General features: G+C 54.9%; 1 protein-coding gene across 1 annotated transcript; it reads left to right on the forward strand.

Moving 5' to 3' along the window:
- The first annotated feature begins 1,967 nt into the window (after nt 1-1,967).
- On the forward strand, nt 1,968-16,269 carry FADS6 (fatty acid desaturase 6). The gene is made up of 6 exons (XM_025859934.2): nt 1,968-2,221; nt 2,705-2,871; nt 11,551-11,731; nt 12,362-12,549; nt 13,519-13,698; nt 14,284-16,269. The coding sequence occupies exons 1-6, from the start codon at nt 2,059-2,061 to the stop codon at nt 14,431-14,433; spliced, it is 1,029 nt and encodes a 342-aa protein (XP_025715719.1). The 5' UTR covers nt 1,968-2,058; the 3' UTR covers nt 14,434-16,269.
- The last annotated feature ends 1,420 nt before the right edge of the window (nt 16,270-17,689 follow it).

Here is a 17,689-nt window from a genome sequence, read left to right on the forward strand (position 1 = left end):
AATGAGATCTTGCCATTTGCAATGACATGGATGGAACTGGAGGGTGTTCTGCTGAGTGAAATAAGTCAATCAGAGAAAGACATGTATCATACGACCTCACTGATATGAGGAACTCTTAATCTCAGGAAACAAACTGAGGGTTGCTGGAGTGGTGGGGGGTGGGAGGGATGGGGTGGCTGGGTGATAGACATTGGGGAGGGTATGTGCTATGGTGAGCGCTGTGAATTGTGCAAGACTGTTGAATCACAGATCTGTACTTCTGAAACAAATAATGCAACATATGTCAAGAAAAAAGAAAAAGAAGAAGATAGCAGGAGGGGAAGAATGAAGGGGAGTAAGTCGGAGGGGGAGATGACCCATGAGAGACGATGGACTCTGAAAAACAAACTGAGGGTTCTAGAGGGGAGGAGGGTGGGGGGGTGGGTTAGCCTGGTGATGGGTATTAAAGAGGGCACGTTCTGCGTGGAGCACTGGGTGTTATGCACAAACAATGAATCATGGAACACTACATCAAGAACTAATGATGTAATGTATGGTGATTAACATAACAATAAAAAAATCTGCTCTGAGAACACTGACCTGGTAAAGAAATCTTACCCTTTTATACAGAATCGGTGGGATAAGCTTATAGGAATTCGTGAAGGAAGATGTCATGGCAGAGGGCAGGAATCACTCATTAGTGTCCCTAACCTCCTCACAGGGCTCTCCACCACCTCTCTCCTCCTCCTGCTTTTCTTTCTCCTTCCCAAAGATCTCCTCGGCGATGCTGCTGTCCTCTCCCAGCCAGACCTCATTTTGAAAGGGACTTCAGTATGAAACCAGGGGGGATGTAAAACAAAAAAGAGAAAGGAGAAGAGAGCTCCACATGCCGAGAAGGGAGTCTGCAGAGCACAAGGGCTTGTCCCCCAAGGACCTTCAGCAGCTCTGGGTGGGGCTGCACTGATGGGAAGGGGCTGCTCCCAAGGCAGCGGGGGTGGGGCGGGTGCTGTTTGCCATAACCCTGGGCACCCTGGAGCAAGTGGAATTGCAGAGGGGTCCACCTGGAATGACTTTTGTGTGTCCTCTATAGTCATGCCTTTCTCTATGGTTATTCCTTTTAGAGTTTCTCACTCCAAAAGTCACTGGGCTGGAAAGTGATTCACCATTGCTAAAGTCAAGGACGAGGGGGACCCCATGCCCCATCTGGCTGGACGGAGTGAGTCCTTGAACTTTCTGCCCCATGAATTCAAGAACGTTTATGTGCCAAGAACTGTTCTAGTTACTAAAGACGCAGCCTGAGCAAGAGCAGCAAAGGTAAGGCCCTGCAAACGCCAGTCTATTGGTGGAGACAGACAGGTCAGGGTCCCACGTGGGAGTGTCTGAGTGCTACTAAGAAAATACACCGGCTGGGGAGCCTGGGTGGCGCAGTCCTTAAGCGTCTGCCTTCAGCTCAGGTCATGATCCCAGGGTCCTGGGATCGAGCCCCACATCGGGCTCCCCGCTGTGCGGGGAAGCCTGCTTCTCCCTCTCTCACTCCCCCTGCTTGTGTTCCCTCTTTCGCTGTGTCTCTCTCTGTCAAATAAATAAATAAAATCTTTAAAAAAGAAAAGAAAATACACCGGCTAGGGGATAAAAACGTTACATTGGACTCCAGAGGGTGCAGGGACAGGAGAACGCGAGGAAGGTGTCTGAAGTCAGGCGGTCAGAGAAGGAAGGCCCTGTTGGGGGGGGGGGTTCTTCATGGGGGTCGCTGCCGAGGCAGCCGGTGTTCCCTCCGGCCCCGGCCGGTTCTCGCTCCGGTGGCCTCCCCGCCTGCGCGCATCCGCCCCGCTCCTCCTGCGCCGTTTCTGGTCTCTCCCGCCTGGAGAACGCCCCCCGGGTGGGGCCGGGTGGCCGCCGCGCGCGGCAGGAGGAGCTCGGCTGCCCAGCACGCACCGTGACACCGAGGGCGGCTGTCCCCGGCTGGCGCGTGACTCCGCCCCGGCCCGCCCCTGCTCGCGTCGTGCGCCTCGCGGGCCGCCGCAGACCGTCCCCGAGTCCTCCTGGGTCGCCCTGGTGGCCGCTGGGCGCGCGGAGCTCATGGAGCCGGCTCAGGGCGCCCCTCCGGGGAACGGCGGGGGCGAGGCGCTGCTGGGCGAGCTAGAGGCGCTGGTCCGGGACGTGGAGAGGGCCAGCTCGTGGTGGGAGCGCCACGGCGTGGACTGCGCCATCCTCGGGCTCAGCCTCCTCGCCTTGCCGGCCGGTGAGCAGCACGGGACAGGGTGACAGGGGGCCGGGCTGCGGCTGGGGAGCGGGGTGCGGGGTGGGGTGGTGGAGAGGCTGGGGACTGGGGCGTGGGGGAGATGGTGCTTGCCGAGGACCCCAGGAAGGAGGGGTTCATCCCAAATCGAAAGTCTGGTGGCAGTGTCCTGCCGTAGGTCCCCAGAGGATGGGACACTGGAGGAGGGAGAAGGCCTAACGGCCTGCAGGGCGGTGGGGGTGGGGGAATTAAGAGGGATGAGAGGGACTGGGGGAGGGGAGGATGTTCCGCAGGGGCACCAGGGATGGGGTTTCCCCTGGACCTTTCCTGGTCGGGATCTGCCTCAGCACTCTGCTTGTGGCAGCCCTCAGGCCCCTGGCCCCGTTTAGCCTGGGTTGTAGGGGTAGGGGCTAGGCCCAGGTGTCCAAGAGCTGAAGGAAAACCCTGCCCACCCCCTATCCCCCCATCTCTCCTTCCTCCATACAGGGTTCTTATGCCTGCGCTCTGAGAATGTCCTGGTCCTTGGGCTGGGCATCACCATCCTGGGTGTGTCCCACTACACACTCACTGTCAAGGGCAGCCACTTGGCCACTCACGGGGCGCTCACAGAGTCCAAAGGCTGGAGCAAGATCTGGGAGCTTTTCTTTGTGGAGGTGAGCCTAGTTGGGGTAGAGGTGACTGCTGGTACTGTGTGGGCGGATCTCACTGTTCATTCCTTTTTTATGCAATGCCATCATTGTCTGGGGGCGTGCAGGTGTGCACAGCTGTGTGTGCCTATGTGGACACTGCTGCAGCTGTTGATATGTGTATCCAAGCGTGCAGCACACACTACAGTTTGTGCGTGTGTGTGTGTGTGTGTGTGTGTGCACGGCCCCCGGCCCTCTAGAGGGTGCTCACACGGGTGGGTAGAGAGCTGCATGAGGAATGGATGCATATCCACCTACGGCAGTGGACCTGGCCTGGGCACCCCTGTTTCTCACCCTTTTCCTCTATGGGTAAAGCCAGAGGCTTCCGGCTAGGTTGTCCTCTCTGGACTGGTGTCAGGCCTTTCCGGTTCCTCTGTGCAACTTGTCTCCTCCCCGCCCCCTTCCAGGTAGACCCTCACCTGGTCGCCCAGGTCCCTTATGAACAAATATGAAAGTTGGCAGCGAAGCAGTCCTTTTCTGCTCACGGCTTACCATGACCAATTAACTCACTTATTAACTTGATATAACTTTAAAAAATATATATTTTATTTATTTATTTTTCAGAGGGATAGAAAAAGAGCGAGCACAAGCAGAGGGAGTGGCAGAGGCAGAGGGAGAAACAAACACCCCCCCCGCCCCCCAAGGAGCGGGGAGCCTGATACGGGGCTCAATCCCAAGACCCTGGGATCATGACCTGAGCCGGAGGCAGATGCTTCACCGACTGAGCCACTCAGGCTTCCCGAACTTTATATAACTTTATTAAGGTCTCTATAACTACGTGCACGCGCAGACCCACAGATGACATTTCATACGGTTACGCATTTCCTACCTAGGGCTCTCCATTCCCCCTTTCTCCCCTTCCTCTCCTCTCCCACCTGCACACATTTCTAAAGTGCTAACAAGAGGAACCTTCAGGTTCCCGATCCTCACGGCCTGTTTCAAGTCACTTCCCTTCCCCCGGGGTTCCCGGGGTGCTGGTGCTAGCTAGACTCTGAGGCCTGGGGCCAAGGTCAGATGCTCCGTAGCTTGTAATCACGGGAGGGGAGAAGCTGGGGGTAGGATGAGCTCTGTGTGGACTTTCCAAAGCTGTCCCAAGTGCCAGGAGCCCCGGGGGCAGCTGAGGGTAAATAGGTGTGGAGTTTGGACTAAGTTGCGACAAGGGATTTGACTGGGGAACACAGAGGTGACTGTGTTCTCAAACTTCCCTGCGCAGCTGAATGACCTGGAGGCCCAGGCTTATTGGAGGAGAGCGCCCCGGCCCCTCTCTTCCCCAGGTTCCCCAGGTGGATCTGATACCCACCAACGTTTGAGAACTCCCTGGCTTCAACTCCGGGGAATGAGGTAGCTATGGTGGATGCCAAGCGAAGGCAGGGAACTGGGGACACGTCCCCTGAGAAGCTTCCCAGGTACCCCAGCCGAAGAGCTGGTACAGAATCACAGTGCCTGACCTGCCACGAGGGACCCAGGCAGCTTGGTGGCTGCAGGCTGTCTTGTCCCCATGAGCCCCAGGGCTGTGGCCTCATCTTTGCCTCTTTGTAAGTTCAGCTCTTGGCACAGGGCCGAGCTCTAGGTGGGCGTTCCGTCAGTATATGTTGACGGTGACTTTGCACGTGATGTGGGCAAAAGGTCCAGGGAAAAGCCAGCTAATGGAGGGTCACCATCTAGAGGCCCCTGAGTCCCTTGTGGTGGGGGAGGCTTGGTTCTGCAGGGCATGCTTTTCTGCCCCACACAGTGTGGTTCTGGCTATGCCCCTGGGGAGGGTCTGGTTTCCAGTGTGGGGCAGGGGATGGCTCAGTCTCCCCCTACCCCTGGCCTTAGTGGGGCAAGTGGGATCCTCGGGGAGGGTGCCGGTCTTGGCAGCCAGGCAGGGGCCGGCATTGGGGCACGGCTGTGGAAGCCACAGGCCCAGCCCACCGGCCTCCTGACCTGGGGCAAGTTACTCAATTCAGTGTTGGCTTCCTTGTCTAATAAACAGGGATCATAACATCACTGGCCTGGTGGAGCCAGAGCGAGGCTTAAATGGGACCATGGAGATCTGGATTTAGGGCCTGGGCCTGACTCTTGGATGCTCACCAAGTGTTGGCATTGTTTTTTTTTTTTTTTTTTCTGGAGGGAACATGAAGTCAGCTACAAGGAGAGGGTCAGCAGTTATGTTGTTCCTGTCCGTTAGTGCTGTTTGTGTTTAAGAGAAAGCCTCCCGCATTAGGCAAAGCTGGACAGATCGAGTGTGTGAGTGTGTGTGTGAGTGAGTGAGTGTGTGAGCGTATGAATGTGTTGAGGGCACTGTTTGCTACAGGGCTGGCCCACCCCCTGTTCACGTGGCACAGAGGGCAAGTTCTCGCTGCCCGGGAACCTCCTGGACCCTTGACTCCCCACTTCTGCCACGTCCTGTTGTCTTCTCTCTTTGATCCTCCTCTTGTTGGCTTCCTGTGCTCGACCCAAACCTTGACCCCCCAGGAGCCACCAGCACTACAGGATGATCTAGTTCTCTAGTCTGGAGCCCCAGGTGCCAGCAAGGGCCATTGGTGTCGCTGGGCAGCCAGCTTTGGCCAAGTTTGTCTCAAGGTCTGCTGGCTCCAGCTGGGGGTGGGACAAGGGCCTGGCCTCTCTGACCGCTTGGATCTGGGGGAGGGGCAGGCAGGATGGACAGGGCAGTGACACTCCAGTTGTCCTTGTTTCTTTGAGGTATCCCCAGTTATGCACACCTGCCCACACTAGAGTGAACTTCCCTCTGAAGACCTACTTCTGGTCCGCATGAGAAAGTTCCATTCCTCCTGCTAGTGAGCCTCTGAGCCTCTCCCCCGTCCACTGATGGCCCTCCTGCAGGAGCACCTGCCCCTCTCTGTCCTAGGTTGTGTGACAGCACTGCAGGAAGGCGTGGGCAGGGCCATCCTTGGTTTAAATCCCACAGCTTGGGAAGGATCGACTTCCCAGATCAGAGGGTTTAAGGACCTCCTTGTATTTCACAAACAATCAAGATGCTTCCAAAGAGGGAGGGAACAGTTCCAGCCAGTCACTAAGCTCTTAGTGTGTCTCAACTTCAAACTCTCCTTCTGAAGTTGGCTTTGTGCTTGCAAGGGTGGGGTCACAGCTGGTCCAAGGCGAGCATGGGGAACCCTGGCTCTGCCCTGGGGAAGGGGACGTCACACAGAGGAATGCCATCACCTTTGTTGGAGTCCCGTATAGTGGTAGAAACAGAGCTCAAAAGCCCCAGCTGGTCCTGATTCTCGAATGTTCTTGAGTTCAGTGTGGCCATTATCTTCTGGATGTCTCTCCAACTTTTCCTCTGTCTGCACCCGAACCCTGAGGGGCATTAGTCTGAGTATGCCCGACTATGATTTTTAATTTTTTTTATTTAAAAAAATTTATTTAGAGGGCAAAACTAGATCTGTAGTACAAAATATACTTTTGTGGAAAAAACCACAAACTTTAGTTTCTAAATAATTATAGATTCACAGGACTTTGCAAAAATAGGACAGAGAGGTTGAGTGTACCCTTCATCCAGCTTCCCCCATTTATTTGCGTTTATATATTATCTTTTTTTTTCAGATTTTATTTACTTATTTAGGGAGAGAGAGAGTGAGCAAGTGGGGGGAGGAGCAGAGGGAGAGGGACAAGCAGATTCTGTGCTGAGCAGGGAGCCCAACACGGGGCTTGATTCCATGACCCTGAGATCATGACCTCAGCCTAAATCAAGAGTTGGATGCTTAAACGACTGAGCCACCCAGGCGCCCCTTTTTATATAACATTTATATTTATTATTTTTTTAAAGACTTTTATTTATTCATTTGACAGAGAGAGAGAGAGACAGCGAGAGAGGGAACACAAGCAGGGGGAGCGGGAGAGGGAGAAGCAGGCTTCCCACAGAGCAGGGAGCCCGATGTGGGGCTCGATCCCAGGACCCTGGAATCATGACCTGAGCCGAAGGCAGACGCTTAACAACTGAGCCACGCAGGCGCCCCTATAACATTTAAATTTATATAAGTGACATTCGTATAAGTGTCCTTCAATAGCCAAACCAGGAAATTGAAATTGGTACTGTGTGTGTGTGTGTGTGTGTGTGTGTATTTGTGTGTGTACCTCTGCCATTTTATCATGTGTAGATTTGCAAAAGGGACTTGCAAGCAGCCCCCCACTCTACCCCCCCCCCCCGCCCAGCTTTGGTGTGGCTTCCTCGAGGATAAGCCCGAGGACTCTGGGAGGGGGGTCTCATGGCAATTCCAACTCCTGTGGGTCTGTAGAGCCCAGCTGCTGGTGGCGGGGACTGTGGGGGGCTTGCATATGGCCCCTCAGAGGCAGAGGACCCCGGAGCTGGCCAGGCAGTCATGTGTGGATGGCAGCCCGAATGCAGCCTTGAGGGAGGGGCTCAGGGAGAAGAGGTCCGGGCAGTGGCTGCCCCCCTGGGTGAGGATGCCAGTTTGAGGGGGAGCTTCGGGGGCTGGGACAGCGTCGGTCCAGGCTGAGTGGCGATGGCTGAGCATGGCTCCCCACATCACCGAGCTTCTCCTCCCTGCCAAGCCCTCCGCTGGGTGCTGGGGACACAACGGTGACCCAACGGTGACCCAGACCCGCTTCTAGTTCCCCAAGGGCTCAGAGTCAGGTGGGGAAACAGATACACACGAATGACATGGGAGTAATAAAAATCCTGATTATATCAGCGGACACTGACTGGACGCCTCCTGTGTATTTTACATGAATTATTGCAGTTAGTAGGCACGCCTCCCTGTGAGGTGGAGGCTGTTATTACTTCACTTCGTAGATGAGGAAACACTGGTCTGGGAGGTTAAGTCGCTTGGCCAGCGCTGCTCAGCTGGTAGATGGTGCAGCCCGGGACCGGGGCAGGTGGAACGTAACATCGAGCAGGTGGTGTGCAGGCTGTGAGCACAGAGAGAGCGTGGCAGGGACACGAGGCGGTATCTCCAGACATCTTTGGCTGTTGTGACCGGTGTGTGTGTGTGTGTGTGTGTGTGTGTGTGTGTGTGTGTGTGTGTTACTGGCCTCTAGTGGGTAGAGGCCAGGGGTGCATTTGGGATATACTTCTACAAGAAAATAATTGGTTGTTTATCTGAAATTTGAATTTATCTGGGTGTCCTATACTTTATCTGACAAACCTATGGCTGAGGCCCGTGGAACCCCAGAGGCCCCCATGACCCTGAAGCCAGCATGAAGGGACTGCTCAGCTCCTGGGAATCAGTGAGTGAGGGTCCACAGGGAGTCGGGGGCCTGTCCTCCCTGAGGGCAGCTGGTCCGGGACAGCCAGACGCCTTTCTTTCTCATCTGGTCTGCATTTGCTGCCCCCGTCCCTGTGCCCCGCTCTGGAGTTATGCCACCACGTGCTAGGCTGTCTGTCCCCCCCGGAGCTGGAAACCTGGTCATTGCCCTTGATCCCCCCTGCTCCTCCCACCCCTCCCCCTCTCAGACCCTGTGCCCCATGCCTGCCTGTCCCATCCCCTTTCCAACAGCCTGCAGCCCATCACCTGTCTCGTCCTGCCACTCCCCTTCCAATCCAGTAGAATGACCTATTGAAAACCGCTTTGCACCATAATTTTATTATGATACATTTTAATCCTGCGAAGTATTGTTTGTTTAAAAAATAAAAATATTCAAGGACACGTAAGAGATCAAGGGCCTCCCTTCCGTCCCAGGAGGAAAATGGGGAGCTGGGGGCGAGGTTGGAAGAAGACCCATCACCGGGCTTCTTGAATTCTGAACTATGTAAATGTATTACCTATTCAAAAAATAGGTTTTTTCAAACTACCACCTTAGCTATTAATTACCTTTGGCCACCGGCAGAGGTCTGAGGATGCTTCAGTGCACAGACAGCTAAGTGAAGGAATAAGTGACTGATGAGAGACTTGGGGCCCCTGATGTTTAGCGGAGGGAAGGTGTCAAGAGGACTTACAATGGCATCTGCCCCATGCACACTCTGGCCACTTGCATCGCCTGAGTGCTGCTAAGAGATTGGGGCCCTTAAGTCTCTGTGAGGGGCACAGAGCACGGTGACATCAAGAAGCAACACCAGCCTTGAGGCATGTGGCTGGCCCAGCTGGTGGAGTGTGTGCCTCTTGATCTCAGGTTCGGTGGGGAGATAACTTAAAAAAAAAAAAAGGAAGAAAAAGCAACACCGGCCGTGGGGCTTCTGGAACTCTCCTCGGGTCTGCGTGTGAAATCCTCTTGGGCGAGCCCTCTGCCTAATCCTTGTGAGCAGGACAGTCTGTTTTCCAGCTCCCTGTGCAGCATTTGGCCCCTGGCCCTGCCCTCCCGCCAATGGGTGCCCGTGGGCGGGAGCCGGCCGCAGTCTGCGTGTGGTCTTCTCTCCCAGCCCAAATCCACCCTCTCCTTTCCTCTATGGAAGGAACATCCAGATGGGAGTGAGAATTCCAGTGTTATGGAAATAGCCCCAAATCTGTTCTTATTCATGTAAAAAGGCCAACCACACACAGACTCTGGAAGTGTGTGCTGAGTCATGTGGAGCTCAGCCCCCCTCCCCCAATCCTGGGGTCCGGCCACGTGGCTGAGCTGCTGACTGGGGTCCCCACCAGGTCCCTGGGGGCTCAGTCCTGCTCAGGCGCCAGGCCGTTGGTGGCATCACTGCCCTGAGTGTGGTGAGCTGCCGGTTTGTCTGTGTGCAGAGGCGGACCTTGTGCCGGAAGGAAGGGCAACTTTGTCCCCATGCAGCCTGCAGGTGCCATTGGCCCTTGGAGCAGAAGTGCACGGGAAATGCGAATCGAAACAGTTGCTTCTCAGGGCACCTGGGTGGCTCAGTATGTTAAGCGTCTGCCTTGGGCTCAGGTCACGATCTCCGGGTCCTGGGATCTGGGATTGAGCCCCGCGTTGGTCTCCCTGCTCAGCGGGGACTCTGCATCTCCCTCTGCCTTTTCCCCCAACTCGTGCTCTCTCTCTCTCTCAAACAAGTAAATAAAATCTTTAAAAAAATATATGGTTTCTTTAAAAAAATAAAAAAAGAAAAACGGTTGTTTCTTCCAATTACATGGATAGAACTTTGAGGCTTAAAACACACTTGCAGGCCTTGGACAGGCAGGCTGGCCTCTGAGGACATCCCGCCAGACCCCAGCTGCAGCCCCCCGAGCCCGCTGCTGAAAGCCACTGCCTGTAACTCGAACCAGCCGCGTGGCCCCAATGGGTGCGTGCCCTGGAGACCAGCGGGCCTGGAAGAGATGTCACTTCAGCTGACACTGCCCACCCTGTGCAGCCTGCCCCAGGATCTGTGCCTCTGTGAGGTTACAAGAACAGTGAGCAGAATTCATCCCCGGGCAGGTTACCTCACCCTAGAGCAAGGCGCTTTGTCCTGCTTTCGTGGACTCCACAGCAAGGCTGTGCAGGGTGGGCATTTGCCTTCCCAGCATCTGCCTCCCGAGGGGCCCGGGCAGTGCTGGCTTGGCAGATCGGTCTCTTGTAAAACTGCAGTGGTCACGTCACTAGCTGTGCTCCTTGGAGTCCTTCAGCTGGAGCTTCCAGCTCCATTTTCACGCCATTTCAGTCTCTGCAGAGGGAGCATGAAGACAATGTCGTTCCTGATTTGTCTTCTCCTGGCTTTGGCTCTGCTGCCTGGACCCAGAGCCCGGGTTCCTGCTCCCCTGCAGTTAGCGGCTCGTCTCAGGGGTCTTATGGCTTACCTTGGGGGGATTCTGGGTTCCAATCCTCCCTCTGCCACCTTCCTAGCTGGGTGACCTGGCGTGGTCATGTCATGGGTGACCTAGCTGGGTGACCATGGCGTGGTCATGCCTCTACCTGTCTCAGTTTCTGCTTCTGTCAACTGTGGATCATAATGCCACGGACCCGCTAGGCTTGGAGGACAAACAGATCACACTTGCAAAGTGCAGGACATGGAGCACGAGGCTCACCGTGATCGGAACTGGGAAACTCCTCATGTTCTGGAAGCAGGCGGGCAGCCTCTTCGATAAAATTTGCAAAATCTTCTGGCCTGAATAAAATTTTGGAGGACGCTGACATCTGCATTTTAATTTGCATATATCTGCATAACACACACCTTAGTGCCTCTTTTGCATTCAGAATGACTGTCCTTCTTGGAGTCCCAGAGCCACTGTCCCGCTGCTCGTGGGCAGTTTGGAAGAATCCCATGAGGGTGAGGGTGCGTGCCAGAGGAGTCACCCCTGGAGAGAAGTTCACGCTCAGCCCCCACTGGGGCGCCTCACCCTAGGTGCCACCCTCATGGACAGACCTCCCCTCACTGCTGGGGGGCTCAGGATGTAGAGCAGCGCCGTGAAGATACAGATGTTTCCAAGAGAAACAGGCACAACATAATTGCAGTTGGAGCTTTACCTGCATGGCGCCCAGTCCTCCGACAGCCCCCTTAGGCTTGCAGGCTTACCTGGGTGGTCAGTGGCAGAGTGGCAACTGGGGCTGGCTTCCCACCTCCAAACACTTAGCATCGCCACACCGAGTGGATGCTGTCACTCTGCTGTCACGGAGACCTGAGTGCTGATGGTCCAATGAGCTCGGGGGTGTAGGGTGGGAAGGCCCTGGAAACACAGCATCCCGGGGGTGGGGGGTGTGTTTAAGAAACATATAAGAAACTTATATGCCTTGAGGCTTGCAAAGGTCCTGCTTTGCTTGATCGTGCCTGCCATGGACCCTGGTGCCCTCTCTGCCCCCCTCCCCTAGGTATGCTTGGCCTTCAGCGCAGAGTACGCCAAGTATGGACACGTCAAGATACACCATGGTTATACCAACGTGCTGGGCCTGGGGGACTCGAGCACGTGGAGACTGCCTTGCCTCAACCGCTTTGTGTACATGTTCCTTTCTCCTCTCTTGATCCCCATCATAACTCCACTGGTGGCTGTCGGTGAGTATGCCAGGGCCGTGCCCTGCAAGAGCAGGTTCCCCACTTCCCTTACTTCCCCTCCTGACTTCCTGGAGGCTGCTTGTGGAGGAAGCTGGGAGCCCCGAGGTAAGACCAGAAATTTTCTGAGACAGCCAGGCAGGGTGGAAGGAGCCTTGGACCCAGGGCCAAGACTGGCTCTGCCACTTACTGGCTGATGACCACAGGCAGGTAACGGACCCACTCTGACTCAGATTCTTACCTGGTCCTCAAGGGTGGTGTGAAGGCATCGTGAGGTCCTAGACGTAAAAATACTTCACAGATGCCTCGTGCTATATTACATGTCAGGGATCGTAATATTATGGGAACAATATCATTTGGTGGAAGGGGGGCTGGAGGGCGGCCCAACCTGGGTCCCAGCCCTGGATGGCACTTACCACTTCCTAGCAGAGTGGCCTTGGTCAAGTTGCTTAGCGCTCTGCTTCCTTATCCATAAAATGGGCGAATGTCCTTTTTGGGGCTGTGAGGATGAACAGATTGCTCTAGTTAGCACACTAGTTAGCCCCCATGGACCAGCAGGGAGCCTGTTTGTGTGGGATCTGAACCTTGCCTTCCCTCCCAGCCCCACACTCGATTTCTTGCTCCCTCTGGCAGAGCGGCTGAGGAAGGTGGAGCTCAGGTTGGCTGTGCGCACGCTGGGCCTGATTTCCCTGGGCCTCTATGCTCACTACTGGCTACTTCTGAACGTGTCTGGCTTCAGGAGCCCCGGCTCGGCCCTGCTCTGCATGTTCATCACCAGATCCCTGCTGGCCCACCCTTACCTCCATGTCAACATCTTCCAGGTGAGGCCTCCCCGACCTGGAACGCAGGCTAGACTCAGTGTTCTAAGGGAAGAGAGAGAGGCAGTCCCCCCACCTCCCACCCCAACTTCTCTGTGGGTTATCACAGAGAGTTTGGGTTTCAAGTAAAGTATTTGCTTCTCTTCAACCCTGGCTGCCATTCACATGTGGCTGGTAGATGGAAGATTTAAGAAACTTAAATGCCTAGGGCACTTGATCAGGTCCTGTGGAGACACAAGTGGTTAGGACCCCATCTCCCGTCCTCGGGGCACTTACTGGGACAGGCCCAAGTGACGTGAGCCGCGGGCCATCACCGAGGCCCCAGCGCAGGTCATGAGACAGGAGGAGCCAGAGACGGGAGGTCTCCAGGGGAGGCCAGGGGCTCAGCACTCAGGTCCATAGGGATGGGTCCCTGTTTCCTGGACATGAAGACGAGACGGATGAAGGTGAGAGCGTCCTTCATGCCCCCATCCCAGCACCGGCCACGCTCATCTCGGAGTGCGAAGCTGTGCCTACTGCCCGGGCCACCCGGCTGCCTGCCTGTCTTGCTAGAGCGGACGCTCCCGTTCACTTCCAAATCCCTTGGAGGAGGCACTTATCCATACTTGTTGAATGAAAAATTGCACAAACTTGATCTTGAATCCTGAGCAGAATTTTGATTCGTGAAAAGAGAGCAGAGAAGGGTCTCTCCAGGATGAGACAAAGGCATCGTGGCATGAGAGTGGTGGGCATGTCAGGATCATGGGGTCCAAGGGGTATCCAAGCCAAGCCCCTCATTGTACAGATGGAGAGAGAGGCCCAGAGATGCGTGAGATTGAGCTCAGAGCACAGACAGGAGAATCCCAGCCTCCTCTTGCCTCTCCACGGCCCGCCAGAGGTCCCCAGGTGGTAGGTGAGGATGTCCAGGGCGGGGCGGGGAGGCACAGGGCTGCCCGGCCTAGACCTAGGGTGTGACCCACATGTCTGTCACAGCACATTGGGCTGCCCATGTTCTCCCGGGACAAGAAGCCCCGGCGGATTCACATGATGAGCCTGGGTGTGCTGAACCTGCCTCGGCTGCCCGTGCTGGACTGGGCGTTTGGCCACTCCCTCATCAGCTGCCACGTGGAACACCACTTGTTCCCCTGGCTCTCTGACAACATGTGCCTGAAGGTAGGTGGTGGTTGGGCCGGCGAGGTTGGGAAGAAGGGACTATCTGAGGACAGAGGGAAGTGAACCCCGGGTCCCCCAGCTGGCCCGGTCAGAGGTACCCTGGAAGGCCAGCCCTGTGTCCAGGCAGCAGTGTGCGTTTCCGATCAGAGACAGGTGGGTTCCTTACTAGCACTGCGACTCTGGACAAGTTAACTGAATGTCCGGGAGCCTCAGCTTCCTCATCTGGACAATGAGAGTAAGCGGTGCTTGTTGGCACGCTTTAAGGATGAAATGAGATGGATCTGACGTGCTGGGCATGCAGTACGTGCTTGGCAAATGGGGAGCAGTTTTTATCCCCTATGCCAAGGGAGACTGTCATACAGTTGGGCACCCTGGGGGGGAGGATGTGGGGGAGAAGGCCCCCACCACCCCTTTCCCTTGCCTTCTGGGAGGGGAGAGGCAGGAATTCTCCCCGCCCCTCCGCTCCTCTAGAGCATCATGGAACAAGGCAACAAGAAATGGGGCTGGGAGGAGGAAGGGCCGCCCCTAGGGAGGGGGCTGTCCCCAGTTCTGGCTCAGCGGACCCTCCTGTCCACCTTCTGGCAGGTGAAGCCCGTGGTGTCCCAGTTCCTCCATGAGAAGAAGCTGCGGTACAATGAGGACTCTTACCTGGCTCGCTTCAGGCTGTTTCTCAGTCACTATGAGGAGTTAATGGTGCAGACCCCTCCCATCACCGAACTGGTGGGATTGCAGTGAGGGGTGGGCCACACAGTCACCCTGCACCCCCTCCCTGACCCAACCCTAGCTCTCTTGCTTCTGCTGGCCTGCCCTCACTCTAGGAGGGCCTGGGCCCTCCCCTAGTGCGGTGGCTGGGTTGCTGGTGGTGGAGTGGGGAGGCACTGGGGACAGTGAGGTGGAGCGCTCCGGCCGGGATTTCTGGGGATAACCTGCCTTGCTTGCTTTTCTGAGTTTTGAGGGGTATCTGGGGGAAAGGACTAATAGTGGCATTCTGGTCAGTGTGGACCTCAGCCAACCTTATCTCAGGGCTAAACAGCTGGATTCCTCCTGTGCTGTGTCTGAGCCTTGGTAGGGTTAAGGGAAGGTGATGGGGGGAAAGGAGGGGTCCTGGGCAGGGGGAGGCAAGGAGAGAGAAGGGCCAATCCCTCAGTTAGGGCCTCCCGAGTGCCAGGAGACCCTATGCGTGGCTGGCCACTGCTTCTTCCTGTGTCCTTTGAGGCTCTGTCTGCTAAGGAGCCTTCTGCCCAGGGACCACAGGGAGAGGTTACTTTGGGCAGACTTTCCTGGTAGCTCAGCCAGAGAAGCCTCGGCAAGACACAGGCTCAGCAGCTCCCAAGACCTGCAACATCAGTGAAATCAAAGTGTATGTGTTTTGTGGGGAGAGCCCTCCGGGGGAAATAAGGGCATAAATAAGAGTGTAAATAGCTTTGAGCTTGACCTTGGCTAGTTCTAGAAAAAGTCTGCTTTGTTCCGTGATGTTTAGAAGGGGTGGACCCGGAAGAACTATCAATTGCAAAGAGAAAAATTACTGGGAGGGTAGCCAAGTCTGGAGGGGGTGATGGGCTCAGTGTCTGGAGGACAGACGGCCTTAGAGGGGAGAGGAAGGAGGGCAGGGTGTAGATACAAAGGGTTTGGAGTCAAGAGCAGGGCTTGGCTGTGAACAGGTGCCCGCAGCCTGGGAGGGAGGCAAGGATACAGGGAGTCACTGATGCCAGCCAGAGGAGAGAGGCAGTGTGCTGGAGACACCACTGAGAATCAGCGCAAAGTGGGCAGCCTGGAGCGAGGGCTGGGGGCCACCCTAACTAGTGGCTGGATGACAGGGCACAAGGAAGAGCCCAGCTAGAGACTGAGGGAGGGACAGAAGAGGAGGCCAGGCCTATGACAGGAGCCCAGAGCAGTTAGTCCAAAGCAGGGTTTCTTACGTCCTAGTATTGACATCATGGCCAGATCGTTCTTTGTCACGGGGCCCTGTACTGGGCATCCCAGGATGTTTAGCAGCATCCCTAGCTTCTACCCACGGGGATGCCAGGAACCCAGGGTTGTGACAATCAAAAATGTCTCCAGACATTGCCAACTACCTGTCTCCTAGGGGGCAAAATCATCTCTGGTTGAGAACCTGCAAGTCATGTTCTGAGCACACAACTGCCTTGTTTTTCAGTGAAGCCTTTGGACAGGGTGGAGGGCGTGCTGGCTCTGCTGATGGGGAGGCTAAATGCAGCAAATGGGATGGGCAGAGTGGTTAGACAGCAGGCCGCGCCATCCTCTAAGCCTGGTCCTGGTGGAGAACCTGTCTCTGGGGTGGCTCTGCTGCCCCTCCAGATCCATTCTCAACCCCCCTCTTCTTCTCCACCCTGCCTTCCTCTACAAAAGACCACAGCTTCTGCCCGGCACCCTTTCCTATAGCGAGGGCTCTCACTACTTCTGCAACTGCTCCTTTGGGGCCTGGGGTGGTAATGGCTTCCAGTCTTTGCTAGCCAGGGGTGCTTCCCCATTCCCTTGATCCTGCCCACACCTCTGTACAAAGTTCCTTCATTAAACTCTTTTCAGCAGCCCTTCTGAGCGTGCCATCTCTTTCTTGCTGGGAGGTGGACCGATAGAGCCGAGTTTTGGACCCAAGCAGCCCTCTTGGAACAAGAAAGGGTTGGCAGCCTCCCCAGCCTACTGCTTTGCTATACGTTATTACTGCTCTTTTGAAATGCATTAACAGCTCAGAAATGGCCCTCAGGTCTGGGAATGTGATTAATCAAACTGCTAATTCTCCACATGAAAAAATGTAATGTCAGAAAAGGTCCCATTGCGTAGTCCTGGTTAATGATCAAAACCATCCTAATCCATACCAATGACTCATTGTTATTGATCTGGGCCTGAGTGGGGAAGAGGCAGCCCCCATACCAGACCTGGCTGTACCACAGGAGCCCGGGAACAAGGCACTTGATTTCTTTGAGGCTCGATTTTCTGTTACTCTAAGGATGTGGGCTGGGAATGCATGGGGCTTGAGAGGGAAGGAGGGAGGTGGTGATAGGAGAGAATGAAGCCCTCCCTGGACTCTACAGAGACCTAAGGCCTAATTTACAGAGGTATATGGGAGGTGGTAATATTGATGATGGTGATGATGATAGCTAACATTTTCAGAACTTATAGCAAACATTTTTTTTTTTTAAGAGGGAGTGGGGAGGGAAGGGCAGAGGGAAAGGGAGAGAGAGAGAATCCCAAGCAGACTCCACACCCAGCCGGAGCCCCACGCAGGGCTTGATCCCATGACCTGAGCCGAAATCAAGAGCTGGACGCTTAACCGACTGAGCCACCCAGGTGCCCCCACATAGTATTTTGGGCTTTGTGGACCATATGGCCTCAGTCATAACTACTGAAACACAAGTACTCAAAGCACATTGAGCCACAGAAAATATGGAAAGAAATGAGCATGACTGTGTGCCAATAAAACTTTCTTTGAACTTTAAGTAATTTTCACATGCCACAAAATATTATTCTTCACAATTTTTTAACCATTTAAGAATGGAAAAACCATTGGCTTGCCCTACTATGAAATCAGATGGTGGGCAGGATTTGGCCTGCAAGCCATAGTTTGCCTCCTCCTCGTCTAGTGGGACGGGCACCAAATACAATGACTTTGTAAAAACCAGAATAGTATTTACTTCTCAGTAGGAGAGAGCGGGAGTGACAAGGAGAGGCACAGGTCCCATTTCTTGAACCAGTTGCTGGTTTATATGGGTACATCTTGTGGTAATTCATCAAACAGTACATGTTAGTGATTTGTGCACTTTTCTGTTGTTAGACTTCAATAAAAAGACAACTAAAAAATGATAAGGCAGGGACGCCTGGGTGGCTCAGTCGGTTAAGCGTCTGCCTTTGGCTCAGATCATGATCCCAGCATCCTGGGATGGAGTCCCGCATGGGGCTCCCCGCATAGCGGGGAAGTCTGTGGTCTTCAATTTTGATCTCTTAAAATATCTTGCATTAAAATATTTTTTTACCT

Source organism: Callorhinus ursinus, unplaced genomic scaffold (genome assembly GCF_003265705.2).
Source record: "Callorhinus ursinus isolate GAN/ISIS: 27379988/994484 unplaced genomic scaffold, GSC_fseal_2.0 scaffold68, whole genome shotgun sequence".
Classification (NCBI taxonomy): domain Eukaryota; kingdom Metazoa; phylum Chordata; class Mammalia; order Carnivora; family Otariidae; genus Callorhinus; species Callorhinus ursinus.